General features: G+C 43.3%; 1 protein-coding gene across 4 annotated transcripts in view; it reads left to right on the top strand.

Annotated features, from left to right (window-relative positions):
* The window catches only part of trrap (transformation/transcription domain-associated protein), a 210,915-nt gene that overhangs the window by 143,550 nt on the left and 39,970 nt on the right, over positions 1–27,395 (top strand). For 3 of the 4 annotated variants that reach the window (XM_078240636.1, XM_078240635.1, XM_078240638.1), the window contains 8 exons: positions 1,320–1,515; positions 4,278–4,316; positions 5,229–5,494; positions 6,029–6,129; positions 13,485–13,686; positions 17,371–17,535; positions 22,415–22,505; positions 25,083–25,282. In XM_078240636.1, coding sequence (XP_078096762.1) covers positions 1,320–1,515; positions 4,278–4,316; positions 5,229–5,494; positions 6,029–6,129; positions 13,485–13,686; positions 17,371–17,535; positions 22,415–22,505; positions 25,083–25,282 — 1,260 coding nt within the window. The remainder of the gene's footprint in view (positions 1–1,319; positions 1,516–4,277; positions 4,317–5,228; positions 5,495–6,028; positions 6,130–13,484; positions 13,687–17,370; positions 17,536–22,414; positions 22,506–25,082; positions 25,283–27,395) is intronic. The other variant, XM_078240637.1, reaches the window with a different exon arrangement.

A 27,395-nucleotide genomic window follows, 5' to 3' on the forward strand; every position in this document is an offset into this window, starting at 1 on the left:
ACCTACGACTGTATTCCAAATGCTCATAACTTTTTTATTTTTATACTTTTCCAATTCAATCAAATCAAATCCAATTCAGAGTCTCAACAAGTTGAGACATTTCAGATCCAGGCTGACAAGACAGGGCGAGCGACCAAACCACCCTGTCCTGGGCCTGATCTACATGAGCCAAGCTGATTGGAGAAGGGGGAGGTTCCTCCTCCAAGACTTGAGCTCATTTGCATCTTAGCCAAAAGGCCGAGATGCCGCTTTTAAAAATTGCTTCATATGAAACATATGAAGCTTCAGTGCAACCTAATGACCTTGACAAAGTGCGGCCGACCATGGGCTGTCGACCACACCACACCCGATCTTAGCCAAAAGGCCGAGAAGCGATGCTTTTTGGCATGGTGATTCTTGATATATTGATGTAGAATAGTAGATACTATTGATATGCAAGCAGCTTTATTTGGTCTGGACTGGGGTTGGTAGGAGTGTTAAGCACAAAATTCTCTGATTGCCCTAATTAAGGACAGAAAAGTAATGGGTTTATGCACTAGATATTGTCATGTATCCATCACCTTGAATGTAAGCAATAGAAAGTGCTGAAAATGTCTGTTAATGCTCTTGTTATCTCACTAACTTGATTTAATCCATTGTATACATTATATAGTAGATGTAGGCATCAAACTTTACATACCAAGAACCTCTTCAAGAGGCTACAAGCATGCTATCTTGACTACTTGCAGTCGTTTCAAAAGGATTCGATCAGAAACCTCCAGGAGCTCCGGTGTGTTGCACCTTTTACAGGTTTAATTAAGTGGGGCATTTGATAGAATTATATAGAAACCCTACAAGGAGGCCATTCGGCCCATTGAGTCTGCACTGACAACAATCCCACCCAGGCCCTAGCCCCTTAACTCCACTAGTCCCCCTTGAGACTAAGGGGCAATTTTGCATGGCCAATCAACCCAACCCGCACATCTTTGGACTGTTGGAGGAAAGCGGAGCACTCGGAGGAAACCCACGCAGACATTGGGAGAATGCAAACTCCACACAGACCATCACCCGAGGCTGGAATTGAAACTGGGTCCCTGGAGCTGTGAGGCAGCAGTGCTAACCACCATGCTAAATGCCACCACCTTCTGTGTTTTGTACGCTGTTGACACATATGCGTGGTTACTGATAAGGTTATCTGCTGGCCATTTGTTATACATGCCTTTGACATATGGTGTTGGGCATGACCCTGGCACACTTGTGTTCATACTTGCCATTAGGATGGGACTGATACATCTTATCATTACAATTTAATGTTGATGAAATTTTTGTGCTAATTGTAGGCGGCTCAGCAAATTATTGAACTGCAGGAAGCTGCTCAAATAAATGCTGGTTTGCAGCCTGCCAACTTGGGGAGAAATACAAGTTTACACGACATGAAGACTGTGGTGAAGACTTGGCGGAACCGTCTGCCCATAGTGTCTGATGACCTTTCTCACTGGAGCAGCATCTTCATGTGGAGGCAGCATCATTATCAAGGTATGATCTGTTGCTCCTGTTGACATACGTTTTACATGTCAGCACGTTACTGATGTACATGTTAACATTGTGTGCAATGAGAGATGGGACCTTGTTTATCTCCTGGTTGCTGAACACTGATGCATCCCCATAGGTTTCAACAATATTTATTGCATTTAATGGATGCACTTTGATTTCAGTGCAATGTGAGAATTTCTGTCATTCAGATTATCTTTTGTTAAAGATGATTCATGGCGTTGATAGGATAGATAGAGTCAAACAGTGCTGGGAGTCCAGAACAAGGAGGCATAACTTTACAATTAGCTAAACCATTCAGGAGCGACGTTGGGAAGTACTTCTTCTACACGGAAGGCATTGTGTACATGCTTAGGATTGTATTTCCCCGCCTAATAATAAGCTGTTGAAGCTAGTTGTCAATTGAAAACTTCAAAAATGAGACAAAGTCATAGAGGTTTACAGCATGGAAACAGGCCCTTCGGCCCAACTTGTCCATGCCGCCCTTTTTGTTTAACCCCCTAAACTAGTCCCAATCGCCCCCATTTGGCCCATATCCCTCTATACCCATCTTACCCATGTAACTGTACCCATGCATCATGTTCAAAACACATCTAGAAGCCAACTGTGTTTTACAAATGAAAAATGGCATACTCTGTTAGGGTAAGATTATATAATAAGTGTATAGGATTATATATTTTAATTGGATATTGGAGGTGTGATCCCATGCTGTGGAATTCCCTCCTGCACCACCTCCATATCTTCACTGACCCAAAACAGTAGCCCATCTTTTGCTGTACTAATGATGACAAAGCTGTCACAGTTATCGTTGCACTGTTGAAAGGTGTGGCAACTTTGGGAGCCTTGCCTAAATCAGAAGTTGTGGTGGGATAACTTGAATTATTTTTAGGACAAAAATGACTGAATTACCAAATCTGGTATGTATTTCAGTGTAAATCTGTTATATTATTGCTAATTTATTAAATATTAGATTGAGGAAGTTAAAATTAATTTAGAATGAAGTTAAAGGAATTAAAAACTTTTTTTTACTCCGTTCTTTAAAGTTACAAAGCCAATGCTCAGAATGGACCAGGCAAACCCCAAATCCATTCCTTGCTTGCTCCAAAAAACAAATTCAGATTCCAATTAAATCCAATTCGTGGTCCCCACGAGAGAGGCAAACAAGATCCAAACTGACAAGTTTAACGTTTATTTAAAGTTTATTTATTAGAGTCACAAGTGGAATTACATTAACACTGCAAAGAGGTAACTGTGAAAATCCCCTAGTCCTGTTCGGGTACACTGAGGGAGAATTTAGCATGGCCAATGCACCTAACCAGCGTGAAGGCATGGAAACCCCATTTTAGGCTTATTCCGACACTTGATCTTAGCCAAAAGGCCGAGGAAGTTACTGGAATGGTCGGGTCACAAAGCTAATTGTGATAACTTGCTATCAGTTTTTGGCATTTTGAAGTTTTCAACATTTTAATCCTATTTTGAACAAAATGTGTTGTGCCTATCGTCCAGTCAGCATGTACAAAATGCCATGTGTATTCGCTCGCTGTACAATGTCTGTTTGTTCAGCATTTTTGGAAGGAATTGGAGTTATGTTTGCTTAACACACAATTGAAAATGGTAATTGAGCTCAAAAAAACTGACTTGCAACATGTGCTTCTTAGGTTAAGCTTTTCATCCTTACTTAATGAAAAGAAAGGACAAATTTACATTTCTATAGCTCCGTTCCAAAGTGCTTTACGATCAGTGAAGTACTTTTGACGTGTTGTCACCGTTGTGAATGCTGCCACTTTCTTTCTGATTTGATTGGACTACAATTATACTGGTGGAACAGCACATTTTTGCTTATTGACTTACTGACGAAGGATTTGGTTCTATGTCCACAATAAGGAACGGTTTGAGCAGGCGCTGAATGGAAATGCGTTTGCCTCCCATAAGAATGCTTGAAAGTGCAATGGGTGAGTTAGCCTATTGGGATAGGCAACAGAATGGAGGCGAGGTCTGGAAGCAGGTCAGTCGTCTTTGTAGGTAAAAGGCAGAAATAGAAACAGAAAATGCTGGACAAGCTCAGCAGGTCTTGCAGCAGCTGCGGAGAGAGAGAAACAGGGTTAAACGTTTCAAGTCCACATGTTGATTCTTCTGAAGAAGTCCTAGGGACTCGAAGCATTAACTCTGTTCCTCTCTCCGCAGGTGTTGCCGGCCCTGCTCGAGTTTGTCAGGCATCTTCTGTTTTTATTACAGATTTCTAGCACTTCCAGCATTTTTATTAGGTAAAGGACAGCTTTGTGGCAGGGAGCAGTTGTGGGGATGGGGAAAAGGAGTGCTGGGGAAAGATGCTGAATAAGTTGCAGACTTCCTCCCCTTCATATATAGGGCAGTGGAAATCTGGAACACACTCCCACAAAGCTATCGCGACTGGAGGGGAAGGGAGAAAGGGTGGTGAACTGAAAATTTCAAAATTGAGATTGCTAGATTTACAAGGGTATTAAGAGTTGAGCCACAGTGGAGTCAGAGATGGAGTTAAGATGCATATCAACCACACCACATTGAATGGCGGAGAAGTCCGAGGGGTTGAATATCATAATCATGTTACGTTTCCTATGCAAATAATGTTGTAGAATAGTTATCTGTCCCTTCTTGCAAAAATGAAACAGTAAAAAGTTTGCAGTAAGATTTGAAGCTGTGATTGAATAGAATTTAAACGTAGCGCACTCCAGGAAATTTGCTATTTTTCGCATTTCCATTCGTTTCAGTGGGACGGACTGCAGCTGATCTCACAAAACTGAAAGCAGGTATGGAACAAATGAGTTTGTAAAATCAAAGTGTCTTGGGGTTTGAGCTCATTTTAATGTTGAAATGTTTGTGAACACTTGCAGAAATGACACTCTCCCCATAGCAAAACCCCGCTGAAATTCAAAACATCTCCATGTGCTTAACCATTCACCTTTGCTGCACTGTTGGAATATCGGCCCACTTTGTCAGTTAGGTGACTGGTTTAACCCAGGGCCAGCCTTTAAACTTGTAAATCTGCAGAGTAGGCGATTAGTCTCTCTGTAAAATAGAATTGATTTTTAAAATTAGGAGCGCCCTCGTTAAGATCCGATTCCTTACCCTTTTTCCCATAATCCAACTACTTGTTCAAAATCATAGCACCATAGAATAGTTAAAGCACAGAAGGAGGCCATTCAACCCATCGTTTCCCTGCCAGATGTGGAGTGCAACAGTGTCCAGCTTTTCGTGAATCGAATCAAGCATAACGTTCCTCATCGGTTAACAGTGTGCAAAATCAAAAGGCCTTTGTTGAAGTATAGGTTACAAACATAAACTGAGCATTTAAGTTGCAGTTTCTTTAACTTATTTTTGAAGGAATGGGTTCAACGGGCTGAATGGCCTGGTCCTGTTCCTATGTTACGAACCTCCATTTACCACCATTAGATACTTCCATATCTTTTGAAAATGCCCCAACATATCATCATGTCAGCCAGTTTTCAGTCACTGTCAAGTTGATCTGGCACCAGATCCAGTGAGATAACTTCATTCAAAACCCCGGTTTCCTCTTGTAAACGATCATTGCTTGTTGCTGGTCTCCAATGTTGCCCATTTCCAAAATGCCTTTAAATCAGCATCAAAACAAACCTTGGTCTTTTTTTCTCTCTCTCAAATTTGAAAATAATAGACTATTTCAATTCTCTTTTTCTCCAAAGCAATTGTGGCAGCCTATGAAAACAGCTCTCAGCATGACCCCAACTCAAATAACGCCATGCTGGGGGTCCATGCCTCTGCCTCAGCTATCATCCAGTACGGGAAGATCGCCCGTAAGCAGGGCCTGGTGAACGTGGCCCTTGATATCCTAAGCCGTATCCATACCATTCCCACCGTGCCCATCGTGGACTGCTTTCAGAAGATTCGACAGCAGGTCAAGTGCTACCTCCAGCAGGCTGGAGTTATGGGCAAGAATGAATGCATGCAGGTAGGCAACATGGCCATTCCTACAAAAGAAAAAGGGGGATGAAGACTCTGGTTGGGTCTGCTGGAAGAGAAGGATCACAAGTCCACATTGGACACTTGAGTTGTTGTCTGTGGCAAGGTTTGTGACACGGGAGAGAGAGGCATTGCCTATCTGCCACGACTATAGAAAGTAAGCAAAAAACATAAATTGTAGCTTTTGAATTTGAAATGCAGTGGTTTCTGACAGAAATGATTTGATGGGTATGATCTACAGTTTTGTGAAGGAATGTAACCCAGGGGGGATCTGAAGCATTCATAAACACCTGTGTTTCCTCTATCACTACACAGCAAAATCAATAACTTATTAAGAATAATTGATCGTCTGGCGAGTTACAAAACTGTCAGATAGGAACTGCTGTTCTGAGCTTGATCAACAAAAGGTCACTAATTTAGCTATCTGGGGATTCTGTACTTCTCTTTTCTATAAAGACTGCTTGGCCACAATTTTATTAATAGATCAGTATGTCACATTCATTTACAACTCTATTCCGCGCAGGGTTTGGAAGTTATTGAATCAACAAATCTGAAGTATTTCACAAAGGAGATGACAGCTGAATTCTACGCACTGAAAGGGATGTTCCTCGCTCAGATTAATAAGTACGTAATAATATGACTCCACTTGTTTTATCATTAAGGGGTGTATCCCCCACTATTTGCCATTTATAATTAATTTGTGTGCGTTAATTAAGAAAGAATGGTTTTGGATTTGGTCCGTTTTTCTCTCTTTTCCCCCTCTCGCATGCATACCCCTCGTTCTGGGTAACCTTGAATGCCATCCTTGATCATTATTAAAGCACTTTGGATGGGACAGGGTTAGTTTAAAGGGAAGGGTCTTCCCATATTCTGGTCTGGGATATGTTCACAACCTCTCCTAATCCAGCCCGGAGAGTAGAAAGAACTTGGGCTGCAAAACCTTCCACTAAAGCTGAGAGCGCATCTTTCAGTTTACCTAATGAGAGATACAGTATGAGCAGGGCAGGTCAATGACAGATTTATTTTTAACCTGAGTCTTTCCCCACAACCCCACCCCCCTAGGTAAGCCTTGCGCCTCCACTTCATCTAACACTGCTGCTGGGGACTGACAACATTCACTCAACTGAAGCAAGCAAGCTTCGTTGATCAGGAGCCTCGGGCTTACATTTGTAAGCTTACTTGGGAGTTGAACTGTCAAAACTGCTTGAGCTGCTGTGCCCTGGATATATTCCACATTTCTTTCATTCACTCTTTAAGTTGTCTGGGAAAAATTTGAAGTTGCCCTGTTTTCCCAGTATTTTTTTGACATTGACATTCTAGAAAAAGTGAGAGGGCATGGGATCCAAGGGGCTGCTGCCCTGTGGATCCAGAACTGGCTTGCCCAAAGGACACAGTAAGAAGTCTCACAACACCAGGTTAAAGTCCAATAGGTTTATTTGGTAGCAAATACCATAAGCTTTTGGAGCACTGCTCCTTCGTCAGATGGAGTGGAAATGTGCTCTCAAACAGTGCAAACAGACACAAAATCAAGTTGCAGAATACTGATTAGAATGCGAATCCCTACAGCCAGCCAGGTCTACAGCCAGGATGTCAGAAGGGATGCCCAAAGGAGGCAGAGAGTGGGTATAGATGGGTCTTTTCCTAAATGGAGGTTGGTCACCAGTGGTGTGCCCCAGGGATCTGTTCTGGGACCCTTGCTGTTTGTCATTTTCATAAATGACCTGGATGAGGAAGTGGAGGGATGGGTTGGTAAGTTTGCCGACGACACGAAGGTTGGTGGGGTTGTGGATAGTCTGGAGGGATGTCAGAAGTTACAGAGGGACATAGATAGGATGCAAGACTGGGCGGAGAAGTGGCAGATGGACTTCAACCCAGATAAATGCGTAGTGGTCCATTTTGGCAGCTCATTTGGGATGAAGGAGTACAATATCAAGGGAAAGACTCTTAGTACTGTAGAGGATCAGAAGGACCTTGGGGTCCGGGTCCATAGGACTCTAAAATCGGCCCCGCAGGTGGAGGAGGTGGTTAAGAAGGTGTATGGTGTGCTGGCCTTTATCAATCGAGGGATTGAGTTTAGGAGTCCAGGGATAATGATGCAGCTATATAAGACCCTCGTCAGACCCCACTTGGAGTACTGTGCTCAGTTCTGGTTGCCTCATTACAGGAAGGATGTGGAAAAGATTGAAAAGGTGCAGAGGCGATTTACAAGGATGTTGCCTGGATTGAGTGGCATGCCTTATGAGGATAGGCTGAGGGAGCTCGGTCTTTTCTCCTTGGAGAGACGTAGGATGAGAGGAGACCTAATAGAGATATATAAGATGTTGAGAGGCATAGATCGGGTGGACTCTCAGAGGCTTTTTCCCAGGGTGGAAATGGCTGCTACGAGAGGACACAGGTTTAAGGTGCTGGGGGGTAGGTACAGGGGAAATGTTAGGGGGAAGTTTTTCACAGAGGGTGGTGGGCGAGAGGAATCGGCTGCCGTCAGTGGTGGTGGAAGCAAACTCAATAGGATCTTTTAAGAGACTCCTGGATGAGTACATGGGACTTAATAGGATGGAGGGTTATAAGTAGGCCTAAAAGGTAGGGATATGTTCGGCACAACTTGTAGGGCCGAAGGGCCTGTTTTGTGCTGTAGTTTTTCTGTTTCTATTGTTGCCCCCTTGTGTGAGCAATAACTGCTCACCACGGAAATAAAATCGAATTCATGAGAGAATGAATCATTCAGCGGCTCGGGTAGTATCTGGAGGGAGCAAGGTGGGGTTTGCGTCTTTGTGGTCAGTGATCAGTTCCGCCGCTACTCATTGATCTGAACGGTTAACTTTGTTTCTCTCTCCCCTGATGCTGCCTGAGCTGCTGTGTCACCCAGTATTTTCCGTTTTTGTTTAAAATCATCTTTAAGTAGATCCAAGACCTGGTAATTATTTTCTATAGGAGGGCAGAGTCTTTAGTGGCACAGTGATTAACGCAACTGCCTCACAGTGCCAGGGACCCGGGTTCAATTCCAGCCTTGGGTGACTGTCTGTGTGGAGTCTGCATGTTCCCCCCATATCTGTGTGGGTTTCCTCCCACATTCAAAAGATGTGCAGGTTAGGTGGATTAGCTATGGCAAATGCCTGGAGTTATGGGGACAGGGTGGGGAGGGGGTTGGGTACTATGCTCTGTCAAATGCAGACTCAATGGGCCGAATGGCCGCCTTCTGCATTATTCGGGATTCTATGATTCTTGATGCAAGCCAACACACTTTGTACTGGCTGGTCCATGATGCAAGGTTTCTTTGCGAGCATGATTCATCTGCCAGTTTTGCGTGGGCAGTAGCATATCCTTGACTTGCAACTGGGATACAAACTTGCAGACCTGCAACCTTTAAGACCAGTTTTGTGGTTATTTTCAGCCATGCTGAAGCCTCCACAGGGGCGCATCAGTGAACATTCATTCACCCTTACAGTACGGAATGAAAACTAGACACATCATGTTTTGTTCCTTTGACTTTATTTTTCCAAGTATGATTGACTCGCCTGGTAAAACCTAAAGACAAAAAGCTCTTTGGGGGATGTGGGTTAACTTTCAAAATGTGAAGTTCGTTTTAATTAAATATTCCAGTGAAGCATATTTTTGTTTTACTATGTCAGACTTCTACTGATTTCTTTTTTGGAAATTTACCTGTCTGCAACTTTCTAGCATTTGAGCCTCTTCCTCCTTGCGCCAATGAAAGGGATTGTTCATTGATGATATCTGTTACAATTTTGATGCCACGCAGACATTTGTGTCATTGTTTGGAAGTTCAGAACTAAAACCGTGCTTGACAAGGAATTCAACTTGCATTTTGCTCACATTTAAGTGGCCAGCCTTCCTACAAAGAGAGCCAATTAAATATTGCAGTGCACATTGCAATCTGTTTCAGCAATATCTTTGCTAGGCATTTTGCAGCATGACAGCTTCTCATTAATAATCCAGCAATAATAATATTTCACTTCCTGAAAAAAATATTAACCCTTAAACTGCTAACCACCCCAGGGGAAATTACTGCTTGCTTAAGCCTTGGGGTTTTGCAAATTTCCTTAGGAACTCTGCAGCTGAAGGCCTGGCCACCAACAGTGGAGCAATTAAAATCACAAGTACTCAGAAGGCCCGCATTAGAGGATAGCAGATGTCTCCCAAGAGTTGTAGAACTGGGGGGAGGTTACAGAGGTGGGGAGGGGTGAGGCCATACAAGGACAAGAATTTTAAAATCAAGAAGTCGCTTAACTGGGAGCCAAAGTAGGTCAGTGAGCACAAGGCCATGGACTTGGTGTGTGTTAGTATATGGACAGCAGAGTTATGGATGACCTGAAGGTTATGGAGGGTAGGTTGTGGGAGGCCAGCCAGGAGTGTGTTGGAGTAGTCACGTCCAACAGTAACAAAGACATGGATGAGAGTTTCAGCACCTGTGGAACTGAGCCAGGTGTGCATTCCTGTGGGAGAGGGAAATAGGTGATCTTAGTGGTTGGAAGCTCACCTTGGGGTCAACTATGACATCAAGGTTACGAACAATCCAGTTCGACCCTGGCCATCGCCAGACAGCTGGTTGGAGTCGGTGAAGAATTTATGCACCTGGGAATGTGCAGAAATGAATGAAATGCTTCTGTTTGTAGTTGTCACATTGCATGCCCTTTTGCTGTTCCAGTGCGGCTTATTGGGCATCTTGACTTTACTCAACAGTTGATTTCTAGTGAATGCATAACTTGTTGGTCAGGAAATGGCATGCTTGCATGAGAGAATTTATGCAGCTCTTAATGGAAAAAGTGCCCGATATGCTGTATACTTAATGGGTCTTGCAGTAGTTGAATTTGAACTAACGGTTATATGTGTTCTCGTCATATTTCCACTGCGCGGAGAGTGTTTAACCGCAGCATGAGTAAAAATTAAGATTTAATTATTACTTTATGGCCTGGGTTTTGTGTTTCTGAGCACATGCAGTGTGATCGAATAGTCTGTATAATGAGGTTATTTAACTTGTGTGAAAGACTGTCATAAGTCATTGACTTGTGAATTGTAGGCCTTTTGAGAGCCATGAGCACGATACGTGGCCCATTGTCAGTGATCTCAGCACAGAAGATGAGTACCAGCAATCTTTGTAGCGATCAAATGGGAATGTGTAATTGGGGGAAAAATTATATTTGAACGAGAATTGTACAAATAGATAAATGTCTATATGACATTGAGTTGCAGTGTAATAATTCAGTTGCATGCTGTTTGTATAATGCTATAAACTCTTAAGCGCAGCTTATGAATATCAGAAATAGGAGCATAGAAAATAGGAACAGGAGGAGACCATTTGGCCCTTCGAGCCTGCTCTGCCATTTAATTTGATCACGACTGATCATCCAATTCAATAGCCTTATCCTGCCTTCTCCCCGTATCCTTTGATGCCCTTGACCTCAATTGCTATATCTAACAGCTTTTTGAAAACACAATGTTTTGGCCTCAATTACATGCTGTGATAGCGAATTCCTCAGGCTGACCACTCTCTGGGTGAAGAAATTTCTCATCTCTGTCCTAAACAGTCTATCCTGTATCCTCAGACTGTGACTCCTGGTTCGGAACACCCCCATCATCAGGAACATCCTTCTTGCATCTACCCTGTTTAGTCCTGTTAGAATGTGTTATAGGTTTCTATGAGATACCCCCTCTTCTGAGCTCCAGCGAATACAATCCTAACCAACTCAATCTCTCCTCATACGTCAGTCCTGCCATCCCAGGAATCAGTCTGATAAACCTCCACTGCAGTCCCTCAAGAGCAAGAACATCCTTCCTCAGATAAGGAGGCCAAAACTACACACACTATTCCAGGTGTGGCCTCACCAAGGCCCTGGATAATTGCAGCAAGACATCCCTGCTCCTGTACTCAAATCCTCTTGCTATGAAGGTCAACGTACCATTTGCCTTTTTAACTGCCTGCTGCACCTGCATGCCTACCTTCAGTGACTGGTGTACAAAGATACCCAGGTCTCATTGCACATTCCCCATGGCCATTGAGATAGTAATCTGCCTGCACCAATCTTTTTCTCCTTGCATACCTATAGAAACTTTTACAGTTGGTTTTTATGTTCCCCACAAGCTTATTCTCATACTCTATTTTCCCCTTCTTAATCAGACCCTTGGTCCTCCTTTGCCAAATTCTAAACCACTCCAAATCCTCGGGTCTGTTGTTTTCCTTGGCCAATTTGCATGCCTCTCCTTTGGATTTAATGCTATCTCTAATTTCCCTTGTAAGCCATGGTTTGGCCACCTTTCCAGTTTTACTTTAGTGCCTGGCTGGAATAAACAACTGTCGCAGTTCACCCTTGAATGTTTACCATTGCCTATCCACTGTCATCCCTTTAAATAATGTTTCCTAATCTATCATAGCCAACACGCGCCTCATATCATTGTAGTTTCCTTTATCAAGATTCAGGATCCTAGTCTCCGAATCAACTATGTCACTCTCCATCTTGATGAAAAGTTCTATCATGTTATGGTCGCTCATCCACAAGGGGTCTTGCAAAACTAGATTGCCAGTTATTCCTTTCTAATTACATAGTAATACCAAGTCTAGAATGGCTGCTCTCTAGTTGACTCTTCAACGTATTGGTCCAGAAAACCATCCCGTATACACTCCAGGAATTCTTCCTCTACGCTATTGTGACTAATTTGATTTGCCCAATCTACATGCAGATTAAAATCACCCATAATTACAGATGTTCCTCTTAGCGCAAGCTTAAAGTTTAAGTTTATTTTATTAGTGTCACAAATAGGCTTACATTAACACTGCGATGAATTTATTGTGAAAATCCCCCAGCCACACTCCGGCGCTTGTTCGGGTACACTGAGGGAGAATTTAGCATGGCCAATGCACCTAACCAGCACGTCTTTCGGACTGTGGGAGGAAACCAGAGCACCCGGAGGAAACCCACGCAGACACGGGAAGAACATGCAAACTCTGCACAGACAGTGACCCAAGCCGGGAATCGAACCCGAGTCTCTGGCACTGTGAGGCAGCAGTGCTATAGCCACTGTGCATCTCTAATTTCCTGTTTAATGTCATTCCCAACATCACCCCGAGAGATTGGGGATCTACATACAGCTCCTACTAATGTTTTTTTTATCCCTTGGTGTTTCTTAGCTCTACCCATATAGAGTCTACATTGTCGGAGCTAATATCCTTCCTCAGTATGGTGTTAATTTCCTCTTTAACCAGCAATTCAACTCCACTGCCTTTTCCTTTCTGTCTGTCCTTCTTAAATACTGAATACCCCTGGATGTTCAGTTCTTACCCTTGGTCACCCTGCAGCCATTTCTCTGTAATCGGGAATATATCACACCCATTTACATCTATTTGCGTGATTAATTCATCCACTTTATTGCGACTGTTCCGCCCGTTAAGGCATAAAGCCTTTAGGCTCGTCTTTTTAACATTATGATCCCGTTCCCACTATTTTTCACTGAGGCCCTACTTGAATCTGGCCCTTGGTTTCTCTGCCAATCACCTTTCTTATTTCCCTTTCTGTCTTTAGTTTTTGTCCTTGATTTCCCCCTCCTCTGACTCCATGCATAGATTTTCCCCCCCTCCCCCTCCAAGCCATTTTAATTTAAACCCTCCCTAAATCTAATATAATGGAGAGGTAGTCTTCTATAGTAAAGAAAAGGAATATATTAATACAGCAGATTTCAGCACATTTGTAAACCCTCCGTGCTTTACAGCCAATTAAGTACTTCTGCAATATTTTCATTGCTGCAATACAGGAAATGCAGCAACCAATTGTGCACAGGAAGCTCCCACAAACAGCAATGTGATAATGACCAGGTTATTTGTTTTTACATAGATGTTGGTTGTGCAGTAAATATTGACCTGGACACTGGGGAAGATCTCTCCTACTGCTCTTCAAAATAGTGATGTGGGATTGGAATTCTTCAATGCCTGGCATTGATATTTTACATGCATTTATTTTTCTGTTACCTAGATCTGAGGAAGCCAACAAAGCATTTTCCGCTGCTGTCCAGATGCACGACGTGCTGGTGAAAGCTTGGGCGATGTGGGGCGACTATCTGGAAAACATCTTTGTCAAAGAAAGGCAGCTTCACCTTGGCGTATCTGCCATCACCTGCTACCTGCACGCCTGCCGCCACCAGAACGAGAGCAAGTCAAGGAAATATCTTGCAAAGGTGAGGACTTACAGCATGGAGGGCAGCGTTCGGTGAAACCCTTGAGAATATCAACATTAAGCTTAATGCAGGTGAAACAATGTCACACCTTCTGGCCATGTTACTGTACCCGATCTGCAAGAGTGTCAAGGATTTGGAGCAGAAGCTCCCTCGACTGTAGACTGTTTCCAGGGATGAGCAAGTCCAGTTGCATGGATAGACTGGAGAAGCTAGGTTGTGCTCCTTGGAGTAAGGAAGGCTAAAAGGAGGTTTCATAGAGGTGCTTAACATCACGAGGGGTTTAGACAGAGTAAGCAAAGAGAAACTGTTTCCAGTGATTGAAGGGTCGATAACAGGAGGACACGGCTTTAAGGTGATTGTCAAAACAACCAGGAAAATCTTTTTTTATACAGCAGGTGGTTAAGATTTGAAGTGGACTGCCTGATGGGGTAATGTAAACAGTTTCAATAGTAGCTTTCAAAAGGGAATTGTAGAAATGCTTGAAGGAGAAAAATGCAGGATTATTGGGTAAGATCGGAGGAGTGGGACTAACAGGATTGCTCTCTGAAAGAGCTGGAGCAGATTCCATGACCACCTCGGGCACTCTACCATTCTTAATTCTACCTTGACAGCATTCCTGTCAAAGAGAGGTTAGCACTCATAGTTGGGATTAAGTCTGTAAAGTTAACTGAATTCCTTTGTGCACTGAGGGTTTAACTGACATATTCTGTTTGTCTGTTTATCACCTCTGCATGAGAACCTTTTCCAGGCTGATTCAGCCATTAAGCGTTAATAAAAGCATTAAGGATCAAATCACCTGTTAAAAATTCTCCTATTATACACTACCCTGGTGTTGTAGAAATTCCAGGTTTAATTTCTAGATGTCCGTGTTGTATTTAGCTGCACGTTGGATTTTATTTTCTATATAATTATCCTTTGTGGTTTATTTCCATTTGAGTAACAGTCTTAGGCTAAGATGGTATAGATACTAAATTGCTGCATGCCATCTTGTAGTGAGTACAATCTGCTCAGTAGTATTGACTTTTAGTAACACATTTGGCCCTGTCTTGCCATACAACTATCACTTCATTTTACAACAAGGAGTAGGAATAAATGATTCTTTTTCAAAGTGGCAGGCAGTGACAAGTGGGGTACCGCAGGGATCGGTGCTAGGAACCCAGCTATTCACTATATATATTGTTTTAGATGAGGGAACTAAATGTAAAATCTCCAAATTTGCAGATGACACAAAGTTGGGTGGGAGGGTGAGCTGTGAGGAGGAAGCAGAGATGCTTCAGTGTGATTTGGACAAGCTGAGGGAGTGGGCAAAAGTGTGGCAGATGTGGATAAATGTGAGGTTTTCCATTTTGGTAGCAAAATCAGGAAGACAGATTATTACCTGTGTGGCTATAGATTGAGAGGGGGGGGGAATATGCAACGAAATCTAACTGTCCTTGTATACCAGTCGCTGAAAGTAAGCATGCAGGTACAAAGGCGGTAAAAAAGGCAAATTTGGCCCTCAGCGAGAAGATTACAGGAGCAGAGGTGTGATGCTGCAGTTATATAGGGCCTTGGCCAGGCCGCACCTGGAATATTGTGTGCAGTTTTAGTCTCCTTATCTGAGGAAGAATGTTCTTGCTATGGAGGGAACGCAGCCATGGGTTTACCACCAGACTGATTCCTGGGATGGTGGGACTGACGTATGAGGAGAGATTGACTTGGTTAGGATTATATTTGGGGGGGACCTCATCAAAACCTATAAAATTGTAACAGGAATAGACAGGACAGATGCAAAAAGGATGTTTCTGATGGCGGGGGAGTGAGGAACCAGGGTCATAGTTTGAAAATATGGGATGGTCCACTTAGGACTGAGATGAGGAGAAATTTCTTCACCCAGAAAGTGGTGGGCCTGTGAAATTCTTTACCACAGAAAGCAGTTGAGGCCAAAACATCGATGACTATTTTGGTGCCACTTCATGCTCTCGTCCAGACCTCGCAAAATTCATCAACTTCACTTCTAGTTTCCACCCCTTCATCACCCTCACCTGGTCCATCTCAGACACTTCCCTGCCCTTCCTTGACCTTTCTGTCTCATTTCCGGCAATAGAGTATCTACCAATATCCATTACAAGCCTACTGACCCACAGCTATCTGGACTACAGCTCTTCACACCCTACATCCAGTAAAGACTCCATCCTTTTTTCTCAGCTCCTTTGCCTCCGTCGCATTTGTTCCGATGATGCCACTTTCCAAAGCGGTGCTTCTAATATGTGCTCCTTTTTACTCAACCGTGGATTCCCATCTACAGTTGTCGACAGGGCCCTCAACAGCATGTGGTCCATCTCCCGCGCCATGACCCTCCCCTCCCTCCCAGAACAAGGATGGAGTCCCCCTTTTTCTCACATTTCACCCCACCAGCCTCCGCATGCAAAGTATAATCCTCTGCCATTTTCGTCAACTCCAGCGTGATGCCATCACCAAACACATCTTCCCTTCACTCCCTCTGTCAGCATTCCGCAGAGACCGTTCCCTCTGGGATAATCTAGTCCACTCCTCCACTATACCCAACACCTCTCCCGTCACTCATGGCACCTTCCCATGCAATTGCAGAAGGTGTAACACCTGTCCGTTGATCTCTTCCATGCTTACTATTCAAGGTCGAAAACACTCACTCCAGGTTAAGCAGTGTTTCACTTGCACCTCTTTCAATTTGGTCTATTGCATTCGCTGCTCCCAATGTGGTCTCTATATCGGAGAGACCAAGCGTAGACTGGGTTTGCTGAGCACCTTCGGTCTGTGCGCAATCAGGACCCTGACCTTCCGGTTGCTCACCATTTTAACACACGATCCTGCTCCCATGCCCACATGTCTGTCCTTGGCTTGCTGCAATGTTCCAGTGAAGCTCAACGCAAACTGGAGGAACAGCATCTCATCTTCCGGCTCGGCACTTTACAGCCTTCCGGTCTCAACATCGAATTCAACAACTCCAGATGATTTGCTCTACCCCACCTTGACCCCATTTGTTTTAATTTTATTTAATTTTTTACTCTTCTCTACCTTTTTATTTCTTTGACTTCCTTAATTTTTCTTCCCCCCCCCCTTACTTTATGCCCTCTTTCCTTATCTTTTCTCCCCCTTTGCTTTCCCTTTCACCCCTTTTTCTAAATCTTACCCCTCTCCCACCTTACATTAACACTGCAATGAAGTTACTGTGAAAATCCCCTAGTTGCCACACTCCGGCACCTGTTCAGGTAGACTGAGGGAGAATTTAGCATGGCCAATGCACCTAATCAGCACGTATTTCGGACTGAGGGGGGAAACCGGAGTACCCGGGGAAACCCACGCGGACACGGGGAGAACATGCAGACTCCGCACAGACAGTGACCCAAGTCGGGAATCGAACCTGGGTCCCTGGCGCTGTGAGGCAGCAGTGCTGACCACTGTGCCACCGTGTCGCTCCTTGAGTAACAGGTGCATATGGCTTGAACGCACTCTTTTCACTTCAGCCTGTCCCATCAATGGATGGTGGCCCTTTGCCTTGTCTTAAGAGTCAAAAATATGTGGTTTGGGGGACCGGGTGCATTGTATATTCTGCAGGCTACGTTGCACAGTGCAACGCTGGCATTATGAGCTGACTTTGCTGCAACATTTTTGGGTGCAGGTTTAACTCTCAGCAAACTGTTAACTTCTGCCCATGTTTACCAGGTCCTTTGGCTGCTGAGTTTTGATGATGAAAAGAACACACTGGCGGACGCAGTGGACAAGTACTGCATTGGTGTACCACCCATCCAATGGTTGGCCTGGATTCCTCAACTTTTGACATGCTTGGTTGGCTCGGAGGGCAAACTTCTTCTCAACCTCATCAGTCAAGTACGTATGCGGTTGTAAAGGTTAATACTGAACTTTAAGTTATCATGAATGAATAAGGAAAGTCTTCTGACTCACGGGAATAAGGTATTTATTATCAAACTTGCTTCGTTCGCTGAATAAGAACAAAAAAAGTAAGAGCAGGAGTAGGCCATTTGGCCCCTTGCTCCTATTCCACCATTCTATAAGATCATGGTTAATCTGATTGTGGCCTTGACTCCACTTTCCTGCTGCCCTGCCCCCCCCAAAACTCTTGACTTCCTCTTCTATACTGATAATTAACACTATTATGGTGCATTTAACATCAAGACTTCATTAATGTGCAGGGCCAACTCCGCATAATTCTTCATCTATACATAATGCAACGTTATACTAGTTTTGTAAATGTTTTTGTTCTTTCATGGGAGGCTGATGTCGCTGGGAGGGCCAACATGTGTTGCCCATCCCTGATTTCCCTTGAACTGAGTGGCTTGCGAGGCTTTTTCAGGGGGCATTTAAGAGTCCAGCACATTGCTGTGGCTCTGGAGCCAGACCAGGTAAGGACGGCAGATTTCCTTCCCTAAAGGACATTAGTGAACCAGATGGGTTTTTCCGACAATGGTGAAACTGATGCTCAATTCCAGATTTTTATTAAATAATTGATTTTAAATTCCACCAGTAGCCATGGTGGGCACAGACATTAGCTTAGGCCTCTGGTTTACTTATCCAGTGACATTACCATTAAACCACTATCCTCTCCAATATTTAATGTTTCTAAGTTTGCTGTCCAATCTGTCAAAAGAAGCTGGCACTTGGAATTAAAAAGGGAGAGGAGAGAAAATAGGGAATTATAGACCAGTCAGCCTGAGATCGGTAGTGAGGAAAATTCTAAAATCCATTATTTAAGATTTTATATCTGAGCACTTGGAAAACAGTGATAGTATCTAACAGAGTCAGCATGGTTTTACGAAAGGAAAATCATGCTGGACAAACCTACTGCAATTTTTTGAGGATGTAACTAGTAGAGTTGATGAGGGGGAGTCAGGTTTACTATTGACTCCCTCTGATATTTAATACTAGAACTGATGAATCTTAACACCAAGAATTCATTAATGTGAAGGGTCAATTCTGCATGCTTCAGTATCTATGTGTAAAGCAATATTATACTAGTATTGTCAAGAGAACGATTGCTCCTATAATAGTTCATTCATCCTCTGATATGTCTGTTCCATATTTATATACTTAACACTCGGAAAAGTTATCCCTGGGAAAGATTTGCGTACATTTTAGTTTTGTAATATTGTTTGGTTGCATAAATAAGCCACAAGTTACTGAAACTACACTGTACGTTATCGAAAAATAGTGAATGTTAATGCTGTTTCCACTTTCCTGCTAAATGAGTTTGACACACTGGAGAATCCAGTGAAGGACATCAAATTAAAGGGTAGGGGTGTTACAAAGTGGTTTTTAAAAAAAAACTTCTAAACTGCTGAATTTGTGTTAAATTGGTAAGGTGGATGATATCATAAATTCAGCTTGTATTTGTTTTATTCATTTGCGGGGTATGGGTGTTGCTGGCTGGATCAGCATTTATTGCCTATCACTAGTTGCCCTTGAGAAGGTGGTGATGAGCTACTCGTTGTTAAACTAGACTTGTTATTTCCTTGAGCTTGGAAGATTAAGGGGCAATTAATTGAAGCGTTTTAGATTATTAGAGGATTTGACGGGAGGAGAGAGGATTTGACGGGGCGGAGGGAGAGGATTTGATGGGGCGGAGGGAGAGGATTTGATGGGGCAGACAGAAAGAAACTGTCCCCTTTGGAAGGGAGAGTCCAGAAGATTGGGGCACAGCCGTAAAACTTTAGAATTGGGCCTTTTGGGAGTGATGTCAGCAAGAAAGGATTGGTAAAAATCTGCAACTCTTCCACCATAAAACTGAGATTCCTGTATTTTTGTTAGGCAAATATGTTAAGAGATGCAGAACCAAGGATAGATTGACTTGTGATGCAGCTCAGCCATGATCTAATCTAATGGCAGAACAGGCTCGAATGGCCTCCCCCTATTGATTTCTATGTCGTATATCAGAAGTGCCTAACTCGCGTTCACATTCATTGTTGCAGGAGGAGGAGGAGACGACGAAAACTTAAATGCACAAAACCTGTTAAAGACGTCCTCAGCTTGTTGCAAATTATATCTTTTTACATTAAGTGGCTATTTCTCACCTTCATTGCTGCATTCACGTTGTGTAAGATTATACTGTAATTGGGCCCATTGGGAATTGTAGCCTAATTTAAAGACTGGTTGGTGTCATTATGTGTCTGTATTTTCCCCTCAATTATCTGCATGAATGCTGTGCTGGTACAGGTATTATGCACACATTAAGTTGTGAAGAGATATGATAGCTGGGTTTCACCAATTAATCGCTAGTCAAACATTAAAGCCCTTTTTGCTGTTTTGCAATGCTATTATCAAAGGCATAAATACAACTAGGAAAGTACAGACTAATGAAACACATTACTGAAATTGTTGGCGATGCAATACAGTCTCAGAAACAGTATCATAATTAGTAAATGCTGTATAGTTAGTAACAGAGGAAAGAACAGGACTGCAAAAAAACCTATACTGCCAGTGACTAACTCCCAAAGTCAATCCTGCTCAGTCATGCACTCCCCAAACACCTACACTGTTCTCTCTCAAATTCCCCACACACTGCCTTCTTAGAAACATAGAAACACTACAGCACAAAAACAGGCCCTTCGGCCCCACAAGTTGTGCCGAACATATCCCTACCTTTTAGGCCTTCCTATAACCCTCCATCCTATTAAGTCCCATGTACGCATCCAGAAGTCTCTTAAAAGATCCTATTGAGTTTGCCTCCACCACCACTGACGGCAGCCGATTCCACTCGTCCACCACCCTCTCTGTGAAAAACTTCCCCCTAACATTTCCCCTGTACCTACACCCCAGCACCTTAAACCTGTGTCCTCTCGTAGCAGCCATTTCCACCCTGGGAAAAAGCCTCTGAGAGTCCACCCGATCTATGCCTCTCAACATCGTATACGCCTCTATTAGGTCTCCTCTCACCCTTCGTCTCTCCAAAGAGAAAAGACCGAGCTCCCTCATCCTATCCTCATAAGGCATGCCACTCAATCCAGGCAACATCCTTGTAAATCGCCTCTGCACCCTTTCAATCTTTTCCACATCCTGTAATGAGGCGACCAGAACTGAGCATAGTACTCCAAGTGGGGTCTGACGAGGATCTTGTATAGCTGCATCATTATCCCCGGACTCCTAAACTCAATCCCTTGATTGATAATGGTCGGCACACCATACGCCGCCTTAACCACCTCCTCAACCTGCGGGACCGATTTTAGAGTCCTATGGACCCGGACCCCAAGGTCCTTCTGATCCTCTACAGTACTAAGAGTCTTTCCCTTGATATTGTACTCCTTCATCCCATTTGAGCTGCCAAAATGGACCACTATGCATTTATCTGGGTTGAAGTCCATCTGCCACTTCTCCGCCCTGTCTTGCATCCTATCTATGTCCCTCTGTAACTTCTGACATCCCTCCAGACTATCCACAACCCCACCAACCTTCGTGTCGTCGGCAAACTTACCAACCCATCCCTCCACTTCCTCATCCAGGTCATTTATGAAAATGACAAACAGCAAGGGTCCCAGAACAGATCCCTGGGGCACACCACTGGTGACCAACCTCCATTTAGAAAAAGACCCATCTATACCCACTCTCTGCCTCCTTTGGGCAAGCCAGTTCTGGATCCACAGGGCAGCAGCCCCTTGGATCCCATGCCCTCTCACTTTTTCTAGAAGCCTTGCATGGGGGACCTTATCGAACGCCTTGCTAAAATCCATATAAACCACATCTACCGCTTTCCCTTCGTCAATGTGTTTAGTCACATTTTCGAAGAACTCCGCCAGGCTCGTAAGGCATGATCTGCCTTTGACAAAGCCATGCTGAGTACTCTTGAGCATACTAAACCTCTCTAAATGCTCATAAATCTTGTCCCTCAGGATCTTCTCCATCAGCTTACCAACCACTGAGGTTAGACTCACTGGTCGGTAATTTCCTGGGCTATCCCTATTCCCCTTCTTGAAAATAGGAACCACATCTGCAATCCTTCTTGGGTCATCATGTCTAGCTAGTTAGTTATTCTCAGCTTTCCATAAATAAACATGCAAACTCTTTGTTATATGTCCTGACGCTTGTTGGTAGGTTTATCCAGTTTTTATTTCCTAAATGTAGGGAGTGAACTAGTTAAATGCTTAGTCTAACTGAAACTGATTTTTCCTCCACACAACCTCAGTGCAGGATATGAAGCACAATAGATACAATAAACACTAAGTGGATACTTGTGTGTTTTATTGCTTGGTTGTAAGTGGGTCTTTTCAGGCTCATTTCTTTCTATCAGCTTATGATAGATTATATCTCACTCGTTGGGTTCCTATCTTTATTGGTTGTGAATTGCAAAGTGTCTCTCTAAAATGTTAAATTAACTAAGTGGGCAATTACCCATGTCAGGGTGATTGTTGGTTCAGGTCCCGCTCCAGAAAGTGATGCTTGATATTGTCTGAAGTCTCCAGTGCAGATTTCAGGGGTTTCTCTGATTAAGGCCAAATCTGCCATCCCCATTTGGATGTAAAGCAACATCACCAAACTAACAGGTGACTTTGAACATGTGGTTCCCAAAGCTCCACACCATGCTCCGCCGGCATCTCGCAATCCTTATTTTCCTATTTTGGGATCATTTGCAAAATGCTTTTGCCTATATTGGTGCCACTAGGGACAATTTTACACAGCACTTTGAGACATTGCCAAGATTTAAGATAAAATGGTGTTACTTTGGATGCAACTTAATGCCTGTATTTTTTTGTGTTTTAAGGTTGGAAGGGTGTTCCCCCAGGCTGTCTATTTCCCAATCAGGACCCTGTATTTAACCCTGAAGATTGAACAGCGGGAGCGTTACAAAAGTGGTAAGGCTTTGACCAATATAGACGTTAACTGCGTTCACCCGGTTCCCAAGCCAGCTGCTTATTGCAGTGGGTGGACATTCTGGGTAGGAGGTTCTCGGGACCATGCTACCCTGGAGTTGCTCTTGCTATTGGACCAGGAGCAAACTGTAAGTGGACATTATAGTTCCGTTTCAGTCTATTCCTGATGTAGCACAGAATCCTCTCAATCCTTCATTCCCACACGGTCTTTCAATTCTCTCTCTCTTCACTTTGTATTTGTTGTAATATAATTCAATTTTCTGGATTTGGCTGTGAAAAAACATTTTCTCAGTGTTTTGGATCATATGATATATATTCCCCCTTCGTGTGAATGTTTGTGTTGGGCATTGTGTCAAAGCTCGAGCCATTGTATTAATGCACAAGGCTGGGTAATTAATGACATTCATCTCAGGAAATGTGTGTAACAGATTGTGATGCCCAGCTGAAGATTGTTTGAACAGTTTCCAACATCTTTACAGGAGCTTTTTGTGACGGTAACTAGTCTGAGGAAACTGTACCCAGCTGCCAGTGTGATTAGGATGCAGCTTGTTCCCACTGGAACGTCCTCAGTGTTTCGTACTTTGGCACCGTGTTACCAGTTGTATATTTGGAAAACTGAGAAAATTATCAGCGATCATCAAGTTTATTTGTAAATATTGGGATATTAGTCGCATTCGTTAAATTGTAAAGTGATAAATTAGGATTTTTGATGTGTTGCTATTTATTTAATGCAGATTTTTGTGATGGCAGAATTATTTTGGTTAAAATGTATTGTTTCTAACAAAAGACAATACCCCAATGAGTGAAGCAAAAGTTTTAGATTTCACTCATCCTTTCGGGTACAGGGAAAGGTTTGTGTGCGTCAGGGAGGGGTCTTTTGTTGGGTCCATTCATTCCTTTGAACAGATGAGGGGACAGCCCTGGTGCGGGGTTTTAAAATGAATCTCCTTTTATTGAATAGAACTTAAAAACATTAACATGACAGAAGCGAAAAGAAAAAGCCAAGTGAACTTTTAGGCTGGCTTCGACTGCCAGTCCCTGTACTGCATTTTTAACAGGATTGAAACTGAACTGAAAACGCACACTAAAATCCACAATATATCTCAACCCTTATCTCGTTATTTTAAGTGTCCTTCACAGGCTGTCTCTGTCTAGAAAAGCAAGCCTTGCAGCTGCTGTTTTGCCTGCATTGTGTACTCTTCGGGAATGTGGTCAGTCTTTACCTAACCCAACATGCCTTCTGACTTTTAAAGTGTAGTCAAGTTAGCCATGTTACTTAACCCCTACAGTCTAGCATTTAAATGTAATTGCATAGGCAGGAATATCTTAAAATGAAGTCTTTGCATCAAAGAAGTCTTTGCATAGACTGAAGCAAACCAGGATGAGCGTACATAGGATCTCTCAGAAGGGTCTTTGAAGGCAGATGGCAAAAGTAATGAAAAAAAAGACATGCACAGAATAAAATCAGAATCAAACCTTTTGAAATTGCAGCAAGTATTCAAAGTGTTAATAAATTCCATTCTGATTTTTGGTTTATTCATTAAAACGGAACGATTTGTAGTTTACTTAAAGTTAAAAAGTTTATTTGTTAGTCACAAGTAAGGCTTACATTAACACTGCAATGAAGTTACTGTGAAATTCCCCTAGTTGCCACAGTCCGGCACCTGTTCGGGTCAATGCACTTAATCAGCACGTCTTTCAGAATGTGGGAGGAAACCGGAGCACCCGGAGGAAACCCACGCAGACATGGGGAGAACATGCAAACCCCATACAGACAGTGACCCAAGTCGGGAATCAAACTCAGGTCTCTGGCGCTGTGAAGCAACAATGCTAACCACTGTGCTACCGTGCCGCCCTACTTGAGGTAGAGATTCAAGAGAAGTTCCTCCCCCACCCCCCCCCCCCCCCCCCCCCATTTTAATCCTTCAAGCACCAACAGTGTAATTTGTACAGTTATCTTTTATGTTGTAAGAATTACTTTGATGAAATTATTGACTACACCTTTGTACAAACTGGATTACGAATATAAAGAGATCTTCTAATAATTTCTTTGCATGGGTAGCAGTGCTCTTTATTATCTCCGAGGCAGTGCAGCTATTAGGAATACAGCTTTGTGTATGAGGCTGTCGAGCTAATGGAGAAATGTAGGTCAGTTATCAGAAAAGAGGCTGTGTAGAGAGGAGAAGGTGACACTCACTCACCCTGGCAGCTCTAAGATGGCATGAATGTAAAGTCTATTGATAAGTATAAAAATCCTTGGGAGAAAATGGCAATTCCAGTGAATAATGCATACCTAAATGTGGGTTTATATAGTTCATAATAGCTTGCTTTATTTATGAGCATGTGCCTGTGAGAATAAATATGTCTGCGTGGAGTATTTTTATATCTTGTTTATATTCTGCATTACGATTGCATTTTGCCAGTCTTATTTAAGATTATATTCTCGGGTTAACTTGAGGGGCAAGAAAAAACTGGGCAATGCGTGCAAGTTGTTGCAACAGCTGGTTTCAAAAATTAGCCAGAAGGGAATGCTGAGGGCCACCTTTCTCTTTGTTGCAGACTCGGGACAGCAGCAGCCGGGTTCAGTTGGCACCCAGTCTCACTCTGCCTCCGACCCTGGACCCATACGGGCCACAGCACCCATGTGGCGCTGCAGCCGGATAATGCACATGCAGCGGGAACTTCACCCAACCCTACTGTCATCCTTGGAGGGCATTGTGGATCAAATGGTGTGGTTCCGTGAAAACTGGCACGAAGAGGTTTGTTTGCTTTATTTCCTTCCTTCCTCCCCTCCACTCCCCTCTCTGCCCCACCCCCATACCACCACTCATCTGAGAGCCTGACACGTTGTGAATATAGCCAAAAATGCCCGAAGACATACTTTTTATTCCTTACTGTGATATGTTTAATCTTCCGTTGCACTTACTTTGTTAAATATTGGACAAAGTGCATCTCCAAAGGCACTGGAGAGTGTTCCGAAGAATCAAAATTTGTTTTAATTGATGAAGCTTGTCCTTAACCCCTCCTTTTAGCTCCACTTCTATTCCCCTGCCCTTCCTTTTTATTCTCACTGGGGTTGGGCCAATGTCATGTACTCTCAGTACCGCATTGCTATTGACAACTTGGGTACAGTAAGAAGTCTCACAACACCAGGTTCAAGTCCAACAGGTTTATTTGGAATCACGAGCTTTCAGGGCACTGCTTCTTGATGAAGGGCCAGTGCTCCAAAAGCTCGTGCTACCAAATACACCTGTTGGACTTTAACCCGGTATTGTGAGACTTCTCATTGTGCACACCAGAGTATGATAAATAACATTGATTCCACTGCAGATCACACTGCCTTCTTATAGAGTGAACTGTTAGGTTAATGCCATTAGTGTAGCTGATGCATTTCACTGGATCTGTATTTGTCTGACTCCCTCCTCACTGCTCCCCAAGTGACCAAGCCCTTAGACTTGGCCAAGGGATGCTTTGTGCAAGAACAAAGCTGTTGTGCAATGATTGCACCCAAAGCCATCCCTTGCCAGTTATAAATGCAGCAGAAAAAAGATGTGCATTTAAATCATAGAACATAGAACAGTACAGCACAGAACAGGCCCTTCGGCCCACGATGTTGTGCCGAGCTTTATCTGAAACCAAGATCAAGCTATCCCACTCCCTATCATCCTGGTGTGCTCCATGTGCCTATCCAATAACCGCTTAAATGTTTCTAAAGTGTCTGACTCCACTATCACTGCAGGCAGTCCATTCCACACCCCAACCACTCTCTGCGTAAAGAACCTACCTCTGATATCCGTCCTGTATCTCCCACCACGAACCCTATAGTTATGCCCCCTTGTAATAGCTCCATCCACCCGAGGAAATAGTCTTTGAACGTTCACTCTATCTATCCCCTTCATCATTTTATACACCTCTATTAAGTCTCCCCTCAGCCTCCTCCGCTCCAGAGAGAACAGCCCTAGCTCCCTCAACCTTTCCTCATATGACCTACCCTCCAAACCAGGCAGCATCCTGGTAAATCTCCTCTGCACTCTTTCCAGCGCTTCCACATCCTTCTTATAGTGAGGTGACCAGAACTGCACACAATATTCCAAATGTGGTCTCACCAAGGTCCTGTACAGTTGCAGCACAAATCATGTCTTTTATCACCTTAGGCAGCATAAAGTGTTTTACGAGTTTCCTGCATTACAGCAGTGACTAAAAGCTGACTGTAATGTGTTTTGGGACATTCTGTGGTGCTATATAAATGCAAGTTTTTTTGTTAAACCTGTGAAGTACTCTTGGAAGTGTAGTTGCTGCGGTGGTGTAGAAAACACCACAGCTAATCCATGCACAGCAAGCTCCCACAAACAGTAATAAGACAATGGCCAGAATTTTCTTGTGATTTTCGTTGGAAGGATAAATATTGGCCAGGAATCTGGGGAGAACTCTCCTGCTTTTCTTCAGAATGTTGCCCATATGGGAGGTTTAACACCTCATCTGAAGGATACAGCTTCCAGCAGTGCTTCTCGCTGGGAGTGTCGACCTGGAGTGGGGCTGGCTCAAGCAAGGCATAGTAAATATGTTGCAATCCATTGGTATAAGGAAAATGCTATACCCTGTAGTACCTGTAAAACCTCTGATACTTTCGACCAGTTTACTTACTCAAAAAGTTTACCCCGGTGCCCTTATTTGCAAGATGGACAAAGGACAAATGTAAGTAAAGATTCAATAAGTTTATTAATAATAACACTATTAAACCTTAAATTACCCACATAAAACAAGAGGATACCCCAAATCCAAGTATACTACACGCAAAGATGGTTTGGTTAAACTGTAGGCTCGATTCTGAGTCCCTCTGGTCCGTTGTCACGAAGGTGAATCTCGATGACA

Source organism: Mustelus asterias, chromosome 23 (assembly GCF_964213995.1).
Source record: "Mustelus asterias chromosome 23, sMusAst1.hap1.1, whole genome shotgun sequence".
Lineage (NCBI taxonomy): Eukaryota > Metazoa > Chordata > Chondrichthyes > Carcharhiniformes > Triakidae > Mustelus > Mustelus asterias.